General features: G+C 29.1%; 1 protein-coding gene across 1 annotated transcript in view; it reads right to left on the reverse strand.

Moving 5' to 3' along the window:
- Window positions 1-19,799, reverse strand: part of LOC107448316 (uncharacterized) — a 96,140-nt gene extending 76,341 nt beyond the window's left edge. Inside the window, exon 1 of the mRNA XM_016063467.3 lies at window positions 19,076-19,799. Coding sequence (XP_015918953.2) covers window positions 19,076-19,139 — 64 coding nt within the window. The 5' untranslated portion in view covers window positions 19,140-19,799. The remainder of the gene's footprint in view (window positions 1-19,075) is intronic.
- Between the last annotated feature and the right edge of the window lie 2,953 nt (window positions 19,800-22,752).

The following is a 22,752-nucleotide window of genomic DNA, read 5'->3' on the forward strand; positions in this document are numbered from 1 at the left end:
ACCAATTTCCCAAAAGTTTACTTTTAATATACGTATCATGCCACATTGGATCTAACTAATTGTCCAAACTTTTAGTATACGTTGCTTAGCAAAGTAAACATGAAAAATTTTATGCGTTTCATAATACGGATGGAGAAATTAAATTACTTGAATTTCTTAAAATTGCCGCCAATGAATAATCTAAATTAGTTTAAATAATTGTCTCAGCAATATTGTTGGTTTGAAATACTTAAAGCTATTTACATTATCAAATTAAATGATAAAATAAGAAAAATTAGAAAATTAGTTTAGTTCTGAAGAACTAAATTTGAGTTTAGAACTAGTTAAGCTTTATTATATGCTTAAGTTTACGAACGAATAACTATAATTGCCGAGGAGGAAGAAAATGACGAAGTAAACACGTTTTCACCAAGCTTTTACTAGTGATTTGTATGCTATGTGGGAGAATAGTTTTAAAAACATTAGAATTATTTTAGTTATTCTACGTTAATAATTATCATGGAAATAGTTTAGAAAGTTTGCAGACTATACAAATAATTTTTATTCGGTTCTTACCTTTCAAAAGAAAGGTTCCAACTTTAAAAAAAAAATTTCTTTTAAAAAGAAAAGAAATTAAAAAAAAGAAAAAAAATATATCAAATTCTCATAATTATTCAACCCACCCAAATCACGAAAATACACTGAAAAAAGCACCACTTCAACAATGAATTTAACGAACCATTTTGCCTATAATTTAATGGAGTAATTCAAATGCAAAAATACATTTTTTGGAAATTTATTGAATATGCAAGAATTAATTTGAAGTTTAAGGCTTTTAATTTCTATTTAAATTTTATCTCTCCTTTAATAGTATAATTATTATTTGTGATACATAAATTAATGATAGTATCTCATAAATTAACAATTGTATCTCAATTCAAAGCATGATATTTTTGGAAATTCGAAAATTTCTAATCAATTAGTTAATATGAAAAGTATCTATCAGTAAACTTTAAATTAACTCTTATATGTTATATATTTTTTTTAAAAAATGTATTTAACTAAGTTTTGAATATTTAACAAATGTTGAGCCGAAATTCAATTACATTAAGTTTAGGCTGGACGGCCCGAATCATTAAATTCACATAATTGTTTAAGTAAGTAGTAGTTTTTTACAATGGCTTTTCTTATAATTGTTCTTTTTAGTACTTTTTTTCTGCAGTGCCCTTCTTTCTGTTTATCGTATGTTTATTATATGCTTATGCTTATTATATAGATTGATTAACAAAGCGGTTCCCAAATGATATTATGCAGAATCCTGGGGTTCCGTGGAAAGGTCCAAGGGTTCCATGAGTTAGGATTTTTTTTTTTGAACCATTAATGATTTTTTTAAACCTGTAACAGTTTTGTATCCAACCAATGATCCATTATTTATTTTATATTAAGGTTATTGCAAATTATTTAGGTAAAGTATCATTAAATTATTGTTATTTTATGTTCTAAATTATTTATACTGAGTTGCAGATTATTTATGTTACGTTGCAAGTTATTTTGTTTTGTGTTGCAAATTATTTATGTAAAATAGCATTAAAATTGAAATGGGAAATTTTAAAAAATATTTTTTTTCCTCTATTGAAAAAATTATTAAGCGATATACATTTACAAACTATCGCATTAATGTTTCTCATTGAACTTTGAAATTCAAAATAAAATTAATAAAATTTTAAAAAATTATTATTTTTCTTTGATAACCTTTCTCACAATTCATTACAGCTTTTTTTTCGAAAATTATAATTCAGCTTAATTTATTCCATGTGAAGTTAAATGGCTGAAACTAAACTATTAGACTTAACTTATACAGCAACAAAAAAAAACACACAAAACAGCCTATTTTTAAGACTTATTGATGAAACAATGAAAAATTTTCATTCCCATTAAATATTTCTGAATTAATTTGAAGTGAACGGTTTTTAAAAGTCAAGGTTCCGATAGTTTAGGATATCGCGGCTTAAAAATATTGGGAACTAATGCCTCGACCTATATATTTAAAATCTTCATAAGAAATCAATTAATACGATGCATTTAGGGGCCATAAAATGATGTTCAAATGAAATGGTATCAAAATAATGTAGCTAGCGTATTCCCCATTTTATGCGCGCACATCATCACGCACCTTATCACGCATCGCATTGCGCACCTCCTAACCCTTTAACTAAACAGTGGTTAGATAGGCATTCTTGTTTTTCCGGTGCAGCGAATGTGATTGAAGGCAGACGATCTTTTCTTTAATGTTTAGTGTCCTGTATTATGTCCTATATGTTAATAAATGTTTGTTAATTTAGTTATAGTCATTGCCTTTTCTCATAATAATGGCGGCGTAGAATGAATCTAATAACGTGGAATGAACCTAAAGCAGTATTAAAATCTTTCAAGCGTACAGGGAACAGAGCGACTGGCGTCTCGACTTGAAACAACTAATCTTTTGTAGAACTAAATAACGGTACAGAAAATGACGAATTAGAACATTCTAGAAACTTTTAAAAGATATTAAAATAATAAGTAAAGCTTATATTACATTTATACTTTTTTACATTTTCGTCAAGCGCTAAATATCCAACTCGGTATCTCTGTCTCTACATGATTGAGATCAGTGAGACCAAAAAGAAATTAAATTCTCCATATTGAAAAATCTGCTAACACAGCTGAAATTTCATAATTTATTTCAAAATTATTAACTATTAAACTTACAAAAAAATTACAATGTAGGTCACTCTTTAGCCCACAGAAAAGAAACAACAGATTCGAAACTTATTACTCTGAAAGGGATATATCCAAGTATTTATGAGCTTTTCGAATTTTTTTTTCTTCAAATTTTCAATTTATTAGAAAGTTGTTACAATTTCAAGTGTTTCTCTTTTGCAAATTTTTTCACTTTTTATGTTTTGCAAAACTATACGTTACATTTTATTTTGCTGCACAAAAAAAAAACTTAAAAATTTGAAATTATAGAGATGTGTATAAAAATGCATAGCGTGTACGATGGTGAATTGATTATTAGCTGAAGTGTAACATGTAGTACAAAATACCCAGTGAACCACTCTGCTGCCAGTGAAAATAAAAATACCGAAATGGAATTTTATGTGATGAACATTTGTAAGCGTATGTACTCAACGCTAGAATTTTTCAAAATTCTAATTTGTCTAAACGTTACAGCAATTAAACACTTTTTTCATGATTTTTTTCACATTTTTGCTTTAAATAATAACTATTTTTCTTACGTTGTATGAAAATTTATTCATCTCACTTGAATTAATGTCGAAAGGAGGATTAGTTGCTAAATATAATCTTGACATTTACAATATACAGGCTCTTCATGATATTCAATCCCTCCTTTGCTATTTCCCACCTTAATAATTATTATTTAGAGCATCAAAATCTTTTTTCTTTATTTTTTATCAAAATTCATTTGGAAACCCTAATGAGTGTAATTTTTACAACTGAAAAGAGATAAAATTAATAAATTCCGCTATACAATGCGGGACCCGGAAGCGAAGAGTAACCCAAGAGAGAGCACCTGACTGGTGAAAAAAAACTGACCATTGTTATTTGAATTGGATTAGCCTCTGTGAGCTCGTCTCTTGGCCATCCCGATCTCCACATCTGACCTGGTATTTTTTTTCTCTGAAGACATTTGAATTCGCTGGTAGCAGACTTTACAGAGCATACCTGCAGCACTGTATTCTTGAATCCAAAATTGTTCTCAACGCAGTCAGGCAAAGTTTTTAGCGCAAACATTCTATTTGATCTAATATATATATATATATTGCACAGTATGTAAACATGAAATATTTTAAAACGATGATAAAAAAAATTAATTATAAAGTTATAAAGTTAATTGGAATTATATATTGATTCAATGGCATTTAAAAAAAGAGGGGAATAAATTTTTCTACAGTAAAAGTCTGTAATCAAGTTACAGGAAAACAATTTTCTTTTCTTCTTGCTCTTTGCGGTTTTCTCTCAAATCAACTTTATAATTTAGATTAGAAACAAGTTTAGAAGAATTTTAAGAAAGAAGCTAAGTAAATTTTTCATCATTTCTCTAAAAAGGAAGGGAAAAAAAACACGAGATTAAGAATAATCTACAAAAGCTGTGGTAATAAGCAGCAAACCCCTGCTGTGCTGGAGTTTTTTTGCTGCCTGGCTGGCCACTGCTCAAAAGGTGAAAACAATAATGCTAACTAAGGTTTCGGAAATATTTAGCTCTAAAATTGACAAGAGAACAACAACAACATAAGAAAATACTTGAAAAATATGATTTAAAGATGGATAAGTAAGTTTAAAACGCAAACTTTAACCCATTTCCTCGCAAAATAATAGCATTGTTTCGTATATTACATTTTTGGACATGCATCAATACCCTCAACTGTTTTTTTTTCCCCTAAAATTCTTTCATTTAGTAATAGAGCTTATCGATTGCTGCCTTTTGTCAAAAATATTATCAAGCAAATCTTCCCAGTGGGAATTAATTTTCTTATTTCTAAATATATTAAAATGGATTTTCTTTTTTAAAATAATGCCCGCTATATTGGGCTCAGATAAAAGCATAATAATCCAAAATAAGCCCTTTTCGTTAGAAAAATTTTAACTTTTGCAATAATTTGCATTAGCTCCTACAACTAGTCTAATTTTAAATTTGCACTAAAAAGTTGTGATTTAAATATAAATCTAATTGTTGTTAGAGATTACAGTTTATAGTTGTATTCTGCTCCAATTTTCTGTGCATTTAAAAGCGTATTTAAAGGGAGAACCATCGAATACTAGAAGACATATTAGCGACCTGCTCTACTCAAAATTTACCACATTTAAATAATTTTTAGTATAAAATGTGATTTCTTGTACATGAATCTTTTTTTAAGATACATAAATTCTATATTAATTATATTTATGGAAAAACGTTCCGAAAGCGTAATTGTAAACAAAATAAACACGTGGTTTCAGGTAGCTTTCAAAAACTTTTTCGATAGCATCACTTTCACATGATATCTACATATATTTTGTGCTTAAGCTTAACTGATGTAACTAACACTAATTATAAAAGAACATGCAATAACAGCCTACTGTAACTCATTATTGGTTAAATAGAGAAGTAAAAAACATAGCAGGTGTTATCTCTCAATAATTGAAAAAACTAAACCAACTGCAGTTTAATTGCAACAATGAGTTATAGTAAATAATATAGTAATTAATAAAAAAAATATGTTTCACCCTTTCTTCTTGAATGTAGTAATTAATAATTTTGTTTGTTGCCGCTTGTACCCAGTCTCCAAATTTCAGGGACCTAGTACAAACGATACTGGAGTTATATGAGGGACAAACAAACACAAACTTTACCTTTTATTATTAGAGATTTGTTTTTGCTATCTCTTGTTGACAAGAGTTTAACTGTAAAAATTGTTTGGTATTAATTTAATTGCATTATAGATTCTAATGGTGGCCTAAAAGAGCACGGAAAACCAAAAACTTGCCAATACAATTGAAAACTTCGTTACGAGAACAAATCAAACATAACGCAATATTTAAGATAACTAAACATACAAATAATTAAAAATACATGCAATATTGAATAGCATATATTACAATATTAAAGCCGTTGTTGAATAGCAGCCCCAATTTCGGAGTTTGCGACTATCAATGTTCAACTCCGTTGCCTTATAATTTTGAACTCAATCCAGAAAACAGGGAAGTTCTTGGATCAAATATTGGGAGAAATTTGCCGTCGGGGAGGACGTTTTGCTGGAACTAACCGGCATTTGCGTTAAATGGGGAGGGAAACAACAAAAGCTTCCCATGGTTAGCCTTACGTTAAAGGGACTCTAGCCTGCGATCCGTACACCACTGAGGATATTTTATGTCAGCACTGTGGTCGGTACAAGTCGGGTGGGAAATTCGTATCTACCAACCTTCATTGGAATCCGAAACCCGGGTCATCTCATTGGGAGTTAAACGCTCGATCCCCTTGGCCACCATTGCTCAAAATAGAGCTCTATCTCCTTCTTCTACTGTACTACAGCCTGTTTCAGGCCAGGGCAGTGCTTTAATACTTTCTCGACACATAATTTATTTGCTTTAGTACAACTTATAATATATCTACAAGTTTTAGTAAAGTGTACTATTTTTTCGCATGATGCAAATATTTTAGTAAATATAATTGTACGAATATTCTTGTATCATACAGTGTAACCACTTTATTTATTTATTTATTAATTTTTTCGCCTTTTGCGATGCGTCCCTAATTTTTACGAAATTCAAATAAAAAAATTCAAATAAAAAAAATGTTACAAGCTGGATTATTTTTTCGAAATTTTCAATTTGAATTCAGGGTTTTTAAAATTAATATCTCTATATAGCATAAAATCATAATGGTCTGATACCGTTTTTCCATTGTTGTCGGCTCATTTTTATTGGTCGGAAAATCAGGTGGTAGGATCCAGTTTTCCCCCCTTCATTTCCTTATTGTTTAGACTGTCATCAGCATAAAATTAACAAAAGTCGTAAAGGTATTGTTTTCCTTTAAATATTTTTGTATCCCTAACTTAAAGTTATTTTTCAGTACTGCTATTATTAGTGGAAATTTTTAATTATGGCTGTGAACTCATCAAATTGGTTTGAACAATATAATGTATTAAGAATATAAATGTTATTTAAAAAATTTATGATTAAAAAAATCACTTCTGTTCACCAAGAGATCTAAATGTTTATAATACTAATAGATAGTAATAGTTAGACGTGGGAAGTAGAGGTGCAAGAGCGTAAGTAAACAGAATTCCTTTTAGTACATGTTAAGTGAATATTTTTAACTTCAGTGGGAAAACTGTTTTCTGCCAAGAAAAAGCAATTATTGCGAAGCAATCATTGGGGTTGGTGAGCAGTAGCGAACAGGGGACTTTGCCCCCTAGTACAAGATATTATTGAAAAATTGTGATTCAGGCATTAATAAGTTAGAAATATCCAAAAATATATAAATAAATAGATTTCGGTCTTTTCAAATATTACACATTCCGAATTTTATTCTCAATGCATTTGAACCTATTAAAAATATGTGTTCCATTCTATTTCGTATGTTTTATGTATCATTTAAGCAAGGGTAATTTCTTTTTCGGTACAAATTAATCAGAAACAAAATAAAATATTTCAAAATTAAAAGAAGGTATATTTCATTCTTAAGCATGTCTCGACTCATTAGCCAAAGCTTTTTGAGACGGGAATTTCATAAGTCACTCGGTTAAAAACAGAACAATTTCACGAGCACGATTTCTTTATAAAGAATGCAATAAATTCTTGATGAGTGATTGTTTTCGAATACCGCTTCCAGTAATACATTCCAGTAAAACCCCTCATTTTTATTCTTTTTCGCGCATTTTATTTCCTGCGGAGACAAATACTAAGACGAACACTTGCTCCAGAGCCATTTATGTAATAATAAGTCTTTGTTTTTTATCGTATATCGTCTGCTTTTTTTCTCGTTGCCACACGAAGGAAATTACAAAATTTTCTTTGATTTCGATATGACGCGGAGTTTTATGAGAACAAAGTCGTGTAAAGAAAAATGAGAAATAAAATTCGAAACGGGTTTTTTACATTTTTGATGACGTCCTTTCGCGCAGCAATTTAATTTTTAATAGTTCGCATCTTAGTAATAAATTCTTAATAAGTTTTACTCAATCTAATAAGTTTGTTGTTCGAGCTAGCCATATATTGAATGATAGCTCTTGAGGATACTGAACGTCCAATATAGTGGACAACATTTAATACGATGTTATCACTTTAAAAAATAATATTTTAGAATCACTTTTTCTTCTTATGACTTTACAAAACGATTGTCGATGTAAAACTACAATAAAATTTACCCTAGTCAGTTGCAATTTTTAATCACTGTGAAAAATTAAGGTAAGGAACTTCATTCAAGTCACCTTTTTTGACAGTTTAATGGCAAGTAAATATCTTATTATTGTTTGGGTCTAATAGACTTTGACTCATGAACATAACGGGAAGAGCATTATAACATCATGAACATTATAAAAATATCCCTTCATATGTGAAAAATGCTAAAAATTTACATTTATATTTTTTATGCAATAATTAAAAAATTTGAAAAAATAATTAAGTTTAAATAATTGATTTTTTTTACATTTATAAGTTTAATTCCTTCTAAGATACATACTTGCAAGTATAAAACGTATTTTCTGCTATTTTGAGCTCGGTTCTCAGTATGATCTACTAAGCAAGTCTATTTACAAATGCACATTAACAAGCAATAACTTGCTCAACCTACGAATATCTCAAATGTATTTCGTATTTAAAGAAGCTTGAATATATATATAAAAATGATGCCTTTACTATGAATATCCAATGCATCCACAATGTTTAAATACTACTTATAATTCATATCGTTGCATACCACTTAATAATCCCTGGATGATAGTGACATCAATATTATCCTAGTTTCTATTAATGGTAACCTTCAGAGACTGCCTAACACTGGCATATACAGACATACTGAAGATTCTTCATCACGTCTTCTTAGAAACTGGGATCAGTGAAAATAATAAGCTATTCCATGACAGGAACTCTATTATCTAAAAACCATTCTCGTGAAGATTCGGTAACTTGAATGGAAACCCTGGTAACCTGCTAAAAAGTCCAACTTGGACCACCAACTCTCTCAGCAAAAGACAATAAATGAGTGTCTATTATTTTTGATAACTTTATGGGACCGAAGAAAAAAGCCACGTTAAGCTTATCACCGTAGCTGAAACCTTCTCACGCCATTAATAAGCCTCCATCCTTCCATCTAATACATTATCAAAAATAAAAATTCTATTGTTAAAACTACTTTGCTGCTATGCCACATTTATCAAGTATTTGGAAATTATTAACTTTTTTAATTTTCTGGCATTTTAATGTCTTAACTATAACTGTATATGTATTGCTTTAGTATGACGTAACCTCTGTCGTGTTAAATCATATCTATTTTTTACCATGTCTGTTATTTAACCTTGAAGATGGTGAGCCACGCGACACCGAAATGCATTCAGGTTTTTATAAAAACTTTATTACTTGTGATTTTAAACTTTATTTTTAATGATATTTAAAATTACCTTTTTTATATCACACGAATATGCAGTAGATAAAAAGAATGAAACAATAGCCCGCGTTGAAAGTAATCTCCGAACAAATGAAAGTAGAAAAGACTTTTGGATGTGCCAGGCGTGCTTATGTTCTATTTGTAAGGCACGAGAAAAGGATTTCCGTTCTAATAAAGAAGGAATTGAAGGCTCATTAATGACGTGAGATGGTTACAGTTATGATTGTGTACTTAATCAGCCCGCATTGTGACTACAGATCACATAGAAATGCTAGAAACTCATATATTGCAGAGCAAATCAGGGACACATATTGTTTCCTGGGTTTGGCTGAATATGCTAAGTTTCAGACTGTACCAGAACTGAGGGTTACCATCTTTGAAATATCTAGTATTATAATAAGGCTATTATCTTTCAGGGATTGTTAAATGGTATGCAATATGATGTGTTTAAAGTTATTTTTAAACATAGCTGCTTTGTTGGCTATTAACAGCAGTTGGCTTGATTTCAGTGAAGCGCAGTTTCCCTTCCTTTTTTTAAATATTTGATTTTTTTTTCTTTGTTCATCGGGAGGCAGGATATGAGATACTTCTTGTAAATATGTATTTATATTTAAAATTTTTTAATAATGTTTTGCTTTCGTTCATAGGTTCGATTCGTTTATAGGTTTCGTTTATAGGTTCGATTATGGTACACAATCAAGGAACTTTATTTTAAAGAGTAACACCTTATCAAGATCACTTTATCAAATATTAAACAGAGAACTGTCCAAAAAGGTTTGGCACCTAGCTTTTTTCGAAATTCCAAAAATCCATTTTTACTGTTGAAAGAATTGTGACAGTGCCGAAATAATATGACTAATTAACAACCTAATCCTGGACAGTACAACTACATCTTGATGGCGTTCCTGATCTCTCGTAAACGTATACCAAATTCTTGGACGAAAAAAGTTCGAAAAGGTTTAATACTTGACTAGTTTTATAACATTTAAAGATAGTGAAGTGTGATGATAATTTTGCTTTAATGCATTTAGAAATATATAAGCTGATCTTTAATAATATTATGGCGTTTGTTAATAAACATGAAAAATGAGTATGGCAGATTTTGTTTAAAAAGTAGCTGCTGATATATTACTAATCGCTAACACACTCCACTCTGAATGGACTACTCTGTACACTACTATAAGTACATAGATATATTTCTATAAGTATACTATTAAATTAATTGTATCAAGGTACTAGTGAGTGATAAATGGAAGTAGAGTTTTGTACATAAAAAAATATATTATGTAAACGCAAAAATATTAAAAATGCTAATAATAAATAATACAAATCATGTGTAGAAATTAACTAGACAGTTTACAGACAGTGTGTCCCCTGATGAAGTGCTGCTCTGTAAACACACTACTTTATTTAAATTTCATTTAAATTATATTTAAATTAATTTTGAGTAAATTTTTATTATTACTAGTTTATATGATTTGAATTTGGTTTTAGCTGCCTTGTGAGCTGTTCCAATTTGAATTTGAATTAATGTAGTTATGGTTATTTTTATTTTTCTACCTCCTGTTTAACTAATTTCACTTAAGAATTTGAATTTATGTTTAGAAATTAACCAGCTCGTATTGATTATACAAGATGACATTTTAAAGCGGAAGCAAGTAATGACAGTGATTGGAATTGTTTCCATAGCATTTCAATTTGCGTTTTAAGATACGATCTGCATCAAATTGAATGAAGAGTTTATTTATAGTTTAGGAACCAAATTCATATTCATTTTATGAAAAATAAAGAGGAGGAATGGCAATAAGTAATTGATGTAAAGTCTAACACGGGAGCAAACTCTAAACATAACAAAGCGTAATATTAATATGCAACAAAATTGTATCGATTGTTTGATGACATGAATCGATGTGTTTAGTAAAGTTTGAGTTTAAAAAAATACGAGTATAATCGCAGCTTCTTGACTTTGGTTAAGTACTAAATTTTTCATTTTCACTACGATTGGGATTTTCAGTTACGTTCCTTATGCGCATATATTTTTTTATAATTTTTTATTTTAGTAACTTTGGTGCTTGCCGCCTCACGAGAAGACACACGTTCTAGTCCCAGCAATAACTACTAGTCTATCATTTTGTATTCTGCTACCAGATCGCAACGTCAACAAGGCTAATATAAAATATACCCAATGGTAGACATATCAGGAAATTGAACCCCTTACCATTGGGATTATCACGAGATAATCATATCACCGCCTGTTACGCATATGTGGGCTACTATTAAATGAAGTGTCCTCCATAAAAGCGAATTTTTCCTTGCGTATTCCTTGTTTACCGAGTTGGGTTTAAAATTACTTGGCTATCCATTTTGGATCGGCTATTTATCGCTGGTTATAGAAAAAAATATACAGAATAACCTAAATAAGAGGGTCTGTTTTAAAAAAATTATAACAGAAAAACAGTTACGGTTTAGAAAAAAAATGTGTTGCTGTGTTCCAGACGCAAGTGCGTGAACGCAGATGCAGTGATTACCAGACGCAAATGCGTGAACGCAGATGCGGTGATTATTTATTATATTATTTATTATATTATTTCTTACCTTTATTCTTTTGTTGGCAACATGTATATATTCTTTGTGTACATTTGTGATAGTAAAAGAGTTTGTTCTATGAGATACTTGTTTTAGTGTTGATTGTAATTAGAAACATTTACGTTTACAACCAACACATGCTGTAAATTCAAATAAAAATCCAGAGTTTCTGTTTTAGTTCAAAAATGTTTCAGCAGATGGCACTCGAAGTAAGTTTGTCGAAGTTCGTTCAAAATTTTATTGTAAATCATAACGCATTTTTTTAAAAAATCTCTCAGTGAATAAAAATCACATTTCCATGCTTTCAAAGTATTCACCATCAGTCACAATGAAATGTCTCTATCACAAAATATAATATTTAGACATCAAAACTCAAAGGGGAAAACGGTAGAATGGATAGACCGTCATCTCCCGGAAATTTTTCGAACTGAAATCGGGAACTTAAGGAGATGAAAAGTTATGCCACTTCACATAAATTAGCTGCAAGATTTTTTGTTCTTTTTTAAAATCTTAAATGTTTTTTTGTCACATAAATTCCGTCACATACAACAAGGACCTGATGAAATGGAAAAATAGACAACAGAGCACCTTACAGGGGTGTCTTGGGATATTCATCCACTTTCAGATGCGCGTGGATAATTGTTTTTAAAAAATTTTTCCGCACATGCGCTGTATAAAGCAACTGCTTCAATTACTCTTATCTGGCGCAGTTTTTATTATTATTTTTTAATTTTAAAGCAATAATTTCGTTATCAGTTTAAAATTGATTCAAACGCTTTGTTTAATTTTTTTTAAATATTTAAGCTNGCTAATATAAAATATACCCAATTATATATATAAAATATATGGTAGACATATCAGGAATTTGAACTCCTTACCATTGGAATTATCACGAGATAATCATATCACCGCCTGCTACGCATATGTGGGCTACTATTAAATGAAGTGTCCTCCATAAAAGCGAATTTTTCCTTGCGTATTCCTTGTTTACCGAGTTGGGTTTAAAATTAGTTGGCTATCCATTCTGGATCGGCTATTTATCGCTGGTTATAGAAAAAAAACACACAGAATAACCTAAATAAGAGGGGTTTGTTTTAAAAAATTATAACAGAAAAACAGTTACGGTTTAGAAAAAAAATGTGTTGCAGTAAATTCATATAAAAATCCAGGGTTCCTGTTTTAGTTCAAAAATATTTCAGCAGATGGCACTCGAAGTAAGTTTTTTAAATTTTATTGTAAATCACAGCTCATTTCTTTAAAAAGTTTCTCAGTGAGTAAAAATCACATTTCCATACTTTCAAAGTACTCACCATCAGCCACAATGAAATGTCTCTATCACAAAATATAATATTTAGACATCAAAACTCAAAGGGGAAAACGGTAGAAGGGATAGACCGTCATCTGCCGGAAATTTTTCGAACTGAAATCGAGAACTTTAGGAGATGAAAAGTTATGCCACGTCACATAAATTAGCTGCAAGATTTTTTTTCTTTTTTAAAATCTTAAATGTTTTTTTGTCACATAAATTTCGTCACATACAATAAGGACCTGATGAAATGGAAAAATAGAGAACAGAGCACCTTACAGGACCTTGATACAAGTGTACATGACGTCACAAACCGCAGTGCTAACACAAATACGCGAAGTAGAGAACAAGCCAACTATTTGACTTACATTGATATTTAATGAAGATTTATTGTATCATTTATTTATTTAATTTTTTAAAAAACTTCTTTGTTGGCGAGTTTATTCCAATGCTTGTGCAAGGAGTCTCATAATCTTCTGCGTCAGGTTCAAAATTCCAGCTGTTTTTTTTTTTTCAAGTTACGCATTTAGGAAGCGCAAATCTATCTGAATCGACTGTTCAACGCCAATATTAGAGTAAAATAATATATAATATGAATGATGTGCCGTTGAGGATTAAAAAAATAAAAACTTCTTTAACAACTTCCCATTTTTAAGGATTTATAAAAATCTTATTTTTTCATTCTTTTAAGAAAACGTCTCATACAAGCACAAAAGAAAATAATATCCTCAGATATACTATAATATTTCCTATACCTAATCCTCTCCATGTTTTGTCTTCAAAAAGTTTTAATGGAATTAGATGTCGTATCAGGAAATCTTCCAAACAAAAGGATTTTTTAAGTCTCATATATCCTTAAAATATGTTTTACATAATATTTTATCTTGTGAAATTTTAGATAGCATTAAAATAGCTTTGGTTGAAAACTTTACTCCCTTTAGTATTATTTTTAAATCAATGCTTATAAGAAACTTTTTTTTTTGCATTATTATACAGTTCTTTTTTTTGTCTAACAAATTTAAATAATATAATTCAAATGATGCTTTTAATAATAAAGATTTAATAGATTTTTTTCAGATTTAAAATTTTTTTAAAAATACATTAGAAGCTGTGCTTAATTTTTTATGTCATTTTAGTTCAGTCGTTGCATACTCTGTTTGAAAAAAATATCTGTAAATAATTCTCTTTTTTCTGAAAAGTTCAATAAGCAATTTTCCGTTTGTACATACCATCATGCTACCAAGAACAATGTATAAGGCAGGTACTATATTTCGTTGTTCCAACAAATCAAAAGTAACAAAATCGTTCATACTTAATCCAAATCAATCCAAAATATCTTTATGTTACTCTATTTTTTCTCTTTAAAATAAAACATAGATGACACCCCATCTAATTCAAGAGTTCAACTGTTCTTCTCCCTTCGCAGAACAAAAACAATTAACAACATAAAATTGCAATGATGTATATGGGAAATATGCGGGATGTACAAATGTCTATAAAAATTAAAATTCAATAGAATGTTCGAATATTTTTTAATGTTCTTATAGCAAAAAATACCCTGCAAGACGCTCTAAAGCCCAGAAAAATGCAACTAGAGAGTTTGACATGTAAAAAGAGTAGCGCTCACTCTTGCATATGAAGGAAAAGAAGGATAATTTTTCCTTGAGTCACATTTAATGCGAATAAATTAAGGAGTTGCAAAACGAAGAGAGCAGGTGTAAAAATTTTCTGGTTCATAAAAACAGCTTGATTATCTAAATAAAACGCCTAACCATAAGTAAAAAGATCTTTTTCATTCCGTAAAATATTATAAATCGAATAAAATTTGATTAAAAGAAAGTATTTATTAGTTAATTGCTTTTATTAGCTAATATTTTTATTAAATATTATTTTTATTATAAATATTTTTTTCAAAAGATAAGTAAGCCGAAAATTTCTGCACATTTATGAAACAAAAAGTAAAAAAATTGATAAAACAGTATACGTTTTTTTTAAAAAAAAAATTAGCTCCCCTTATTGTATAAATTTTTAATAAAAAAGTTTCTGTTTAGAATAGTTAAACTTCCTTTTTTCGAAAACCTCTTATTTATGAGCAGTTCCCTCCCTAAATCAATTAATATTCCATTTCTTGAAATGTTTAAAACTTAAGTGTCGAAGTTCTTAAACTAGTCACAGCTTTTTATATCTAGAATAAATCTCTCAATTATTAAAGAATAACACCATAACACATAAACGACAAAAATGGAAGCAATATTGAAAATTTTTTCACCGAATTTCCCTCTTAGTTTTTTTGGTGTAAATCAATGTGTGCAGTAAACGGCTAATGTAAGAAACTCTGACTAAATTGTTTTGACACTTAAATTTCAGTTATTTTAATAAGTGGATCAAATCGATTAGTGCACTTAGATCCGAAATTTGTAACACACCTGAATCAAAACAAAAGAGTGTGAAATAAACATTTTGAGTATATTTTTGGCAGCAATACAAACCACACCCTTCATTTATCATTAAGAGAAACAGTTTGACAAACCGATGATAACAATTATGAGTTTTACGCAACAACAAAAAAATTTATTTTGCTTTTCTATTTGGAACCAGAGGAAGATAACTCAGCTTTTTTTGCAGAATTTATAACTTTATTCAAATCGAGTTTCATGGCATAGCGGTAAAATTTCTTTTCAAACTTTTATTGAAACAAAATAAGAAGTTTTAAGTTTAAACCATTAGAGACCACAGTACCGTTTTGGTATCATTATGAATTTATTAGTTAAAATGTGCGTTTTTAGTTTAACATTCAACCTAGAAGTGTTCACATAAAGACTATTCGAAGCCAATATTGCCTTTTTTGGCGCATTAATCATCAGGATACTTTTGAAATTCCACAATCAAATCATAAGTGTTAACGAAATGATTATTCTAAGTCAATATTACCTTTTTTGGCACAGTGTTTAGATTACCTCTTTTTTGGAGCAATGTTCACATAACTTTTTTTCGGCTCATTAGTTACATCCGTACTATTTTAGTTCCACAATCAAATCATAAGAGCACATAAAAAAATCATTTCAATCAATATTACCATTTTGGGGCAGTGAAACCTCACACACGTTAACCATTTGCATCGTAATACTTTAGATGTCAACTTAGATGGTCAATTTATGGAGAGATTAGTCATTTTCTATCATTTTTAAGTATTTAAATTTCATTTAAGGATTTATTTTTCTAAAGGAATCCTTTATATGTTTCCTTTATTTAATTAATCAAAGTAAGGATAAGGTAATTACAATATTTCATCATGAATTTAAAATTTCGTTTACCTATTATTGAGATAGGTCACGTGCACATTAAAGATAAGTCGTGTAGAAATTTGAAGAAAAACTCGCTTTTATCCTACCCGATTTTCAAATTTAATTTTTAACATCAAAAATTGCGGATTTTGAAATTTTTAGAGGATGTGAATAAAAGCTTGTGACATTCGTATATTTTTTTTAGTTTTACGATTTCAATCGAATGTTTTCCACTGTTCACTGCTTCGATAAACAGTTTTTCATTTGGTTTTCATATCTCAAGAAATTAAATTAATTACAAATTAGTAAATTAATTGAGAAAAGAAGAAAAGAGTGAAGAACCACTTGAAACGAGTTGGTACCCTCTTTCCTAAATACAAATTCTGGCATAACAATTAATATGTTACAATGAAATGACCAGCGCAGATTCTAAAAAGTAATCTTAATATCACATGAATAATCTTTTAATATATAAATAATTTAGAAGCATTCTTTTATTTTAAAATTTTCTAAATTAACTAAAACATTCCATCAGTAACTAAGTAAATCATTCACGAAACAGCCCGTTGTGGGTCAGGGAGATCATGGAGGTTACGGCTCCACAGTTTCGTCACCAACAGCATGATTGTGGAAATGTGGTCAACACTGCGAACAGGCCGCCTTTACTTCCCAGACAAGCTGGTACCCATCAATCTTGGTGGGATTTAAATTTAACTATATTTTACATTCTAAATGTAGTGCCGAAAACAATCAATTTAAAAAAATAAAAAATGCAAGTAAAAACCACATTGAAAAAATAAAAACTACATTTTTAAACAACCCTGTCAATGTCAAAGAATGAAAATACAATAAACACAGAACAAATGATGATTTGAGCAAGAGGACAAGATATTTTTCAAATTATTAATATAAAACTTTGCTTTTAAAATATTCAAAGAATTGATAAAACAGTCTAATGTATTCTATTTAAAACCATTTGTCGACAAAATGAAATTGCATTATTCAGAATATTATTTGGCCGTCCTTAATATTTAGGTTTATTATTCATCTTATTATTATTAGTCATTATCAGTAATCTTATGATTATTAATCTTATTATTATTTATTTTATAATTATCAGCCGTCGTTATTATTATTAGTCTGTAACGAAATAGATCAAAATATTAAACGAATTATTTAAGCATTAGGAAGCTTCAAATCTTCAAGTAAAACGAAATGAGCACAAGCAAAGTCGGCAAATATTAAGGGTATAACACTAATTGGTACCATTTAAACAAAAGTCTGTGTACCATTTAAGCATAATACCCATGAATAGAAGCACCAAGTATCATTTGCCAAACGAGCTAAATTTTTATACACTAAAAGTGTAAAACAATTCTTTAGGGATATTAAAGTAAAGTGATAACAAAAAAAATGAAAAGGAATCTGCTAACTTTCGCCAAACGAGCCATAAAAAATATTTGGTAGAACAATTTTTAAAAATGCTTGTAAACATGTAAATCAACGCAGAAAAATTATTTAAAAATATTCAAAAGCATTAAATCCGTTAATCCAATTTACTAATATATGAATACTTTTATAATCAACATTTCTTTCTGAAATATAACTAATTACCTTTATTTCGGAGGAAGAGGGCAGGATCTATATTAGGTACCGAATCTCACGAGACCCGGCTTTTATATAAGAGCAGAAAATGCGATTTTTGCTTAGAAATATATGTAAATTAGAAGAAAATTAACTAAAAAAAGGGATTAAATATTTCTTTAAAAAGATTTATTAAATTTAATTAACTTTTTTAGTCATTTTTAATTTTTGCATAAAATCATTAAATTTAATTTTTTGCATTTCTTGCATAGTTATCATAATGGGATATTTTACAGGTTCTTGATTATTTCTTTACATTTCGATTAGGATACAAAATTCCCAAGAGATAAAATATTAATATGCTGTAAAAATGTCTAAGAAGTTACTTAAACCGTATGCCCTACCTTTCTTTTTAATTTTTATTTTATTTAAAAACTCCGAAAAAAGAAAGTAAATACTGTTACATTTTTACATAGAAAATCGACTTGTAAAGTAATAAAAACAGAAAAATATATCATTAATGTAATAGAAATTATTTACAAATTAAATGTTAAAATTGATTGAAGCGTAAAATTGTAATTGCAATATATTGGTCAAACGTTGATGCCGACTTTATTAATAAATTAGCTACTTATTAACTGTTACCACAATAACCAGTAGTACAAATTAACAATTAAAATTACTAGCGTATAATATATATTACTAGCGTAGTATATATTACTAGCGTCATACTATATAACTAGCGTCAATAACAGTTTGCAAATTTTTTTATGGCTTCCCTAAACGGATAAGTACCATTGTTTTGAATAAAGAAATTATATTTACTAAGTGAATAAAAACCATTGTTTAAAATAGAAAATTTTATTTTTTCTAAGCGGATGAGTACCATTATTTTAAATAAAAATTTTATTTTTACTAGGCGAATAAGTACAATTTTTTTAAATAAAGAAATTATTTTTACTTAACGAATAATAATCATTGCTTAAAATTAAGTAAAAATTATTTTTACTTATCGGATAAGTACCATTGCTTTAAGTAAAAAAAATTATTTTTACTAAAAGGATAAGTACCATTGTTTCAAATAAAAAAAAATTTACTTTTACTAAACAGATAAGTACCATTGTTTTAAGTAAAAAATTTTATTTAATGGCATTTTTGTTAATAAAAAATTATCATGATAATACTTACGTGCAGCACAGAAGCACGCTATCAGGCTAAACTTGAAAATATTTGGCATGTCGAATAAAAACATAGTGTTAATCTCTTTTGCAACTTGGCATCGAATCTATAATTCTTCAGAAAAAATGAGATTATAAATTGCAATTTTTCCGAAATTATAATCCTTTAAACAATTTTTATAACTCACAAAATGTAAAATAATCACAAATAATGTAATTAAATTCAAACTGCATATATCCTTGATTGATACGTTTCTCAATTTGAATAATTCCCAAATTATATAAAAATTTTTGCTGTTTTAAGGTAAATCTATCCAGCAAAGACTCAAATCCAAATAATTGTTATTAAAAGCACAGCTGTGAAAAATATTTTTCGAGAATAATTTTTTCCAGCAACTCCTTGTCTTTTAATAGATGTTTTTTTTTTTTTTTTTAANTTTTTTTTTTTTTTTTGAAATATATACAGCAAAATCACTGCTATTTTTGGAGTATTTGGCTGATTGTAACAAAAAGTTCGATACGACAATTTTCAACAATATTCACATTTCTTAAAATCTAATTTTCTATCTCACCATTTCCGAATTAAATTTAGCAATAATAAAAAATATATTTGTGAATAATTCGAACGAAAAGGTAAAGTTTTGAAGGAGTTGTTCTGTCCAATGAAAACGTCGTAAAAGTTTTGGGGAAGCATGAGGAACAATCGTCGAAGCGGAGAATTCTGAAGGACTATCGGGCCGTATTTCGAATGTTCGAATGCCGCCGCAACAATCGCCCCCTCGCGGCTGTTTTTTCCTGGTCGATGGCTTTATTCTAAAGCGAGATTCGCCTATTTCTTTTGAAAATAGATTTCGGTATAAAATTTTGGCATTAAAATATTCCGTTGGAGCTAATGATATTTATAGAATGATTTCGTATTTTTAAACATTAAAGCAGTTATTATTTTTTTTCTGTATAGTCTAGGTATGAGCCGTACTGTTATAGTCTAGGTACGAGCCGTTCTGTATAGTTTAGGTATGAGCCGTTCTGTATAGTCTAGGTATGAGCCGTTCTGTATAGTGTAGGTATGAGCCATTCTGTATAGTTTAGGTATGAGCCGTTCTGTATAGTCTATGTATGAACCGTTCTGTATAGTCTAGGTATGAGCAGTTCTGTATAGTCTAGGTATGAGCCGCGATGGTTCAGGGGATAGAGCGTTAGTCCTCCAACGAGGTGAACCGGGTTTGAATCCCAGCGATGGCAGGTCGATACGAATCCGCATCCAGCTTTCACCGACCACAGTGCTGATGTGAAATATCCTCAGTGGTAAACGGATAATGGGTTAGAGTCCCTTTACCGTCAAACTAACCGTGGGAGGTTCTTGTGGTCATCCTCTCCATGTAACACAATTGCGGATTAATTCCATCAAAAAGTCATCCACAAGCAAAATTTCTCCCAATACTTGATCCAGGAGTTCCCTTGTCTTCGGGATCGGGTTCAAAATTACAAGGCTACGGAGTTGAACATTAGTAGTCGGAAACCCAAAATTGGGTCAGCTGTTCAACGACGGTTATAAAATAAAATTAAATAGTCTAGGTATCAGAACTTGAAAAGTCACAAAATTTTGCAAGCCCTGCCGGGTATGTTACTCTACAATATACATCCCCTAATAAAACTTTAAACATCTCGGAACATAATTTTTTGATTACATGAACATACGAATGCATCGATTATTAATTTGAAGATAAAAAATTATATTTACAATGTCTCCTGATATTAAAAAATCGAACCACTGACGTTGCTGTATTGAACTTAAAATTACATTTTGTCTTCCAACGCAGAAATTATATGGCCTAGAAACTTGCCATTTCGATGGATTGTATGAAAAAGTACAGAGAGCACAATTAAATGAAAATAATTAATGTTCGATATTTAGTTCGAAAATTATTAACTATTATACTCGATGCAAAAAGTACCATACGGGCAGCTCTCCAGGCCTAAAGAATGCAACTACAGAGTTGAAATTTGGCATCTTGAAACGCCCATATCTGATTATAAATTTAACACAATTTTTTTTCAAAATTTATTTTTTTTGTGAATTTTTTTGTTATTTTTTTCTTTACGCTTAATTGCTTAGCTACTCAAAAACTATAGAAGTTAAAAATGTGAAATTGCGCTGAGCTATGGAAAAAAGCACAGTAAATTCAGTAAAAAGCACAGTAAGACACCAATGTTTCATGCTGTATTTCATAACAGTAAATTATTAAAATGCTAAATATAACATTTTTCACTTATTTTGACCTAAAAAATAAGTGAATTACGAAATAATGAAAAAAAGTAAAGAAAAAATATGTTTAAAAAAAAATCAACGTCAAAGGGTTAAAACGATGTTATAAACTTTTGCGCTAATTATTTTCTTATGCAAAGAGATATAGTAAACCTATTAATAAAATTGAAATAAAATGAGAAAGGTAACTTTGTCTGAATATTTACATTTTCCTTTGCACTGAATATTTACATGATTAATTTGTAATATTTTTTTCTGAATATTTACATGCTGGTCCGAACATGTAAGTGGAAAAATACATAGATACGGGAAGGGGATCTAAGATGCTGAATGGAGCAAATAAAAATCGAAGAGGGGAAAAAATCGCTTATATTTGAAAAGTTCAAAATTTTTTAGAATTTAATAATATTAATAAGAATTTATTATGCAAAGTTATCTTACTCATTTTTACAAAAGTAAAATCTGAAAAAATTTTAAAAAAATCAACCTAACAGTCACGAATAAATGCTACAAGCATCAGTTAAGAAACAAAAAAATACAGAGCGATAATTATTAAGCAATGTGAAATTTTTTTTAAAAAAAAAATAAGATTTTGAAAAACAACCGAGTCTAAATATTTTGTATAAATTTTAAAGGTAACTACCGAAGTTTCGATTTATTTATAGTAAGATCGATATGCTGGCCACCGTATATAGAGCAGAAATATCAACACATCGATAGGCTTTATTGCTACTGAATAACTGTTTTAAGTATATTTTAGGGATTATTTATCTAAACTTGATCTTTAATAAAGAATAATCCACAAAAATATGCCACAAACGTTGAGATCTGGAGAATAAAATGACCGATGTATTCTCGTTAACTAAGTAATTCGTTTTTACCAATATAGTTAATATAGTAAAAAAAAAATTACCAAGGAATTAATCTAGAATCAAGAATATGGACTTGTTAAAATTCTTTTAACTTATTCAGCTAAATCTCGCCAATAGTTCAAAAGGTAATTCAGATGCTAAAATCAACGCACTTTTTTTAATTTATTTATTACTATTTTTTATTAACTAATTAATATTACTACTTATAATCAAGATAATCAATAACTAATATTACTTATTATCTAGATTAGTACTAATTCAAATAAATAAAAAATTTATTTGACGAGAACTACTAGAAAATTTTAAAATATTTTTATTATTATTCGCTTATTATATAAAAAAAATAAATTTGCGTGAATTTATTCTACCTTCTAAGCCTATATTTCATAGAAAATTCATTCTGAAGATTTTCTGCAGAAGATATTTTTCTGAAAAACTTCTGAAAGTACTTGATCTGCTTTTTTAGCCTAATTTTGCAGAAAATTTAGAGAACTTATTCTGAAGATTTTCAGTAGAAAATAATATCAGTACATAATTCGAAGAAAAAGT

The sequence above is a fragment of the Parasteatoda tepidariorum genome, chromosome 2 (genome assembly GCF_043381705.1).
Source record: "Parasteatoda tepidariorum isolate YZ-2023 chromosome 2, CAS_Ptep_4.0, whole genome shotgun sequence".
Lineage (NCBI taxonomy): Eukaryota > Metazoa > Arthropoda > Arachnida > Araneae > Theridiidae > Parasteatoda > Parasteatoda tepidariorum.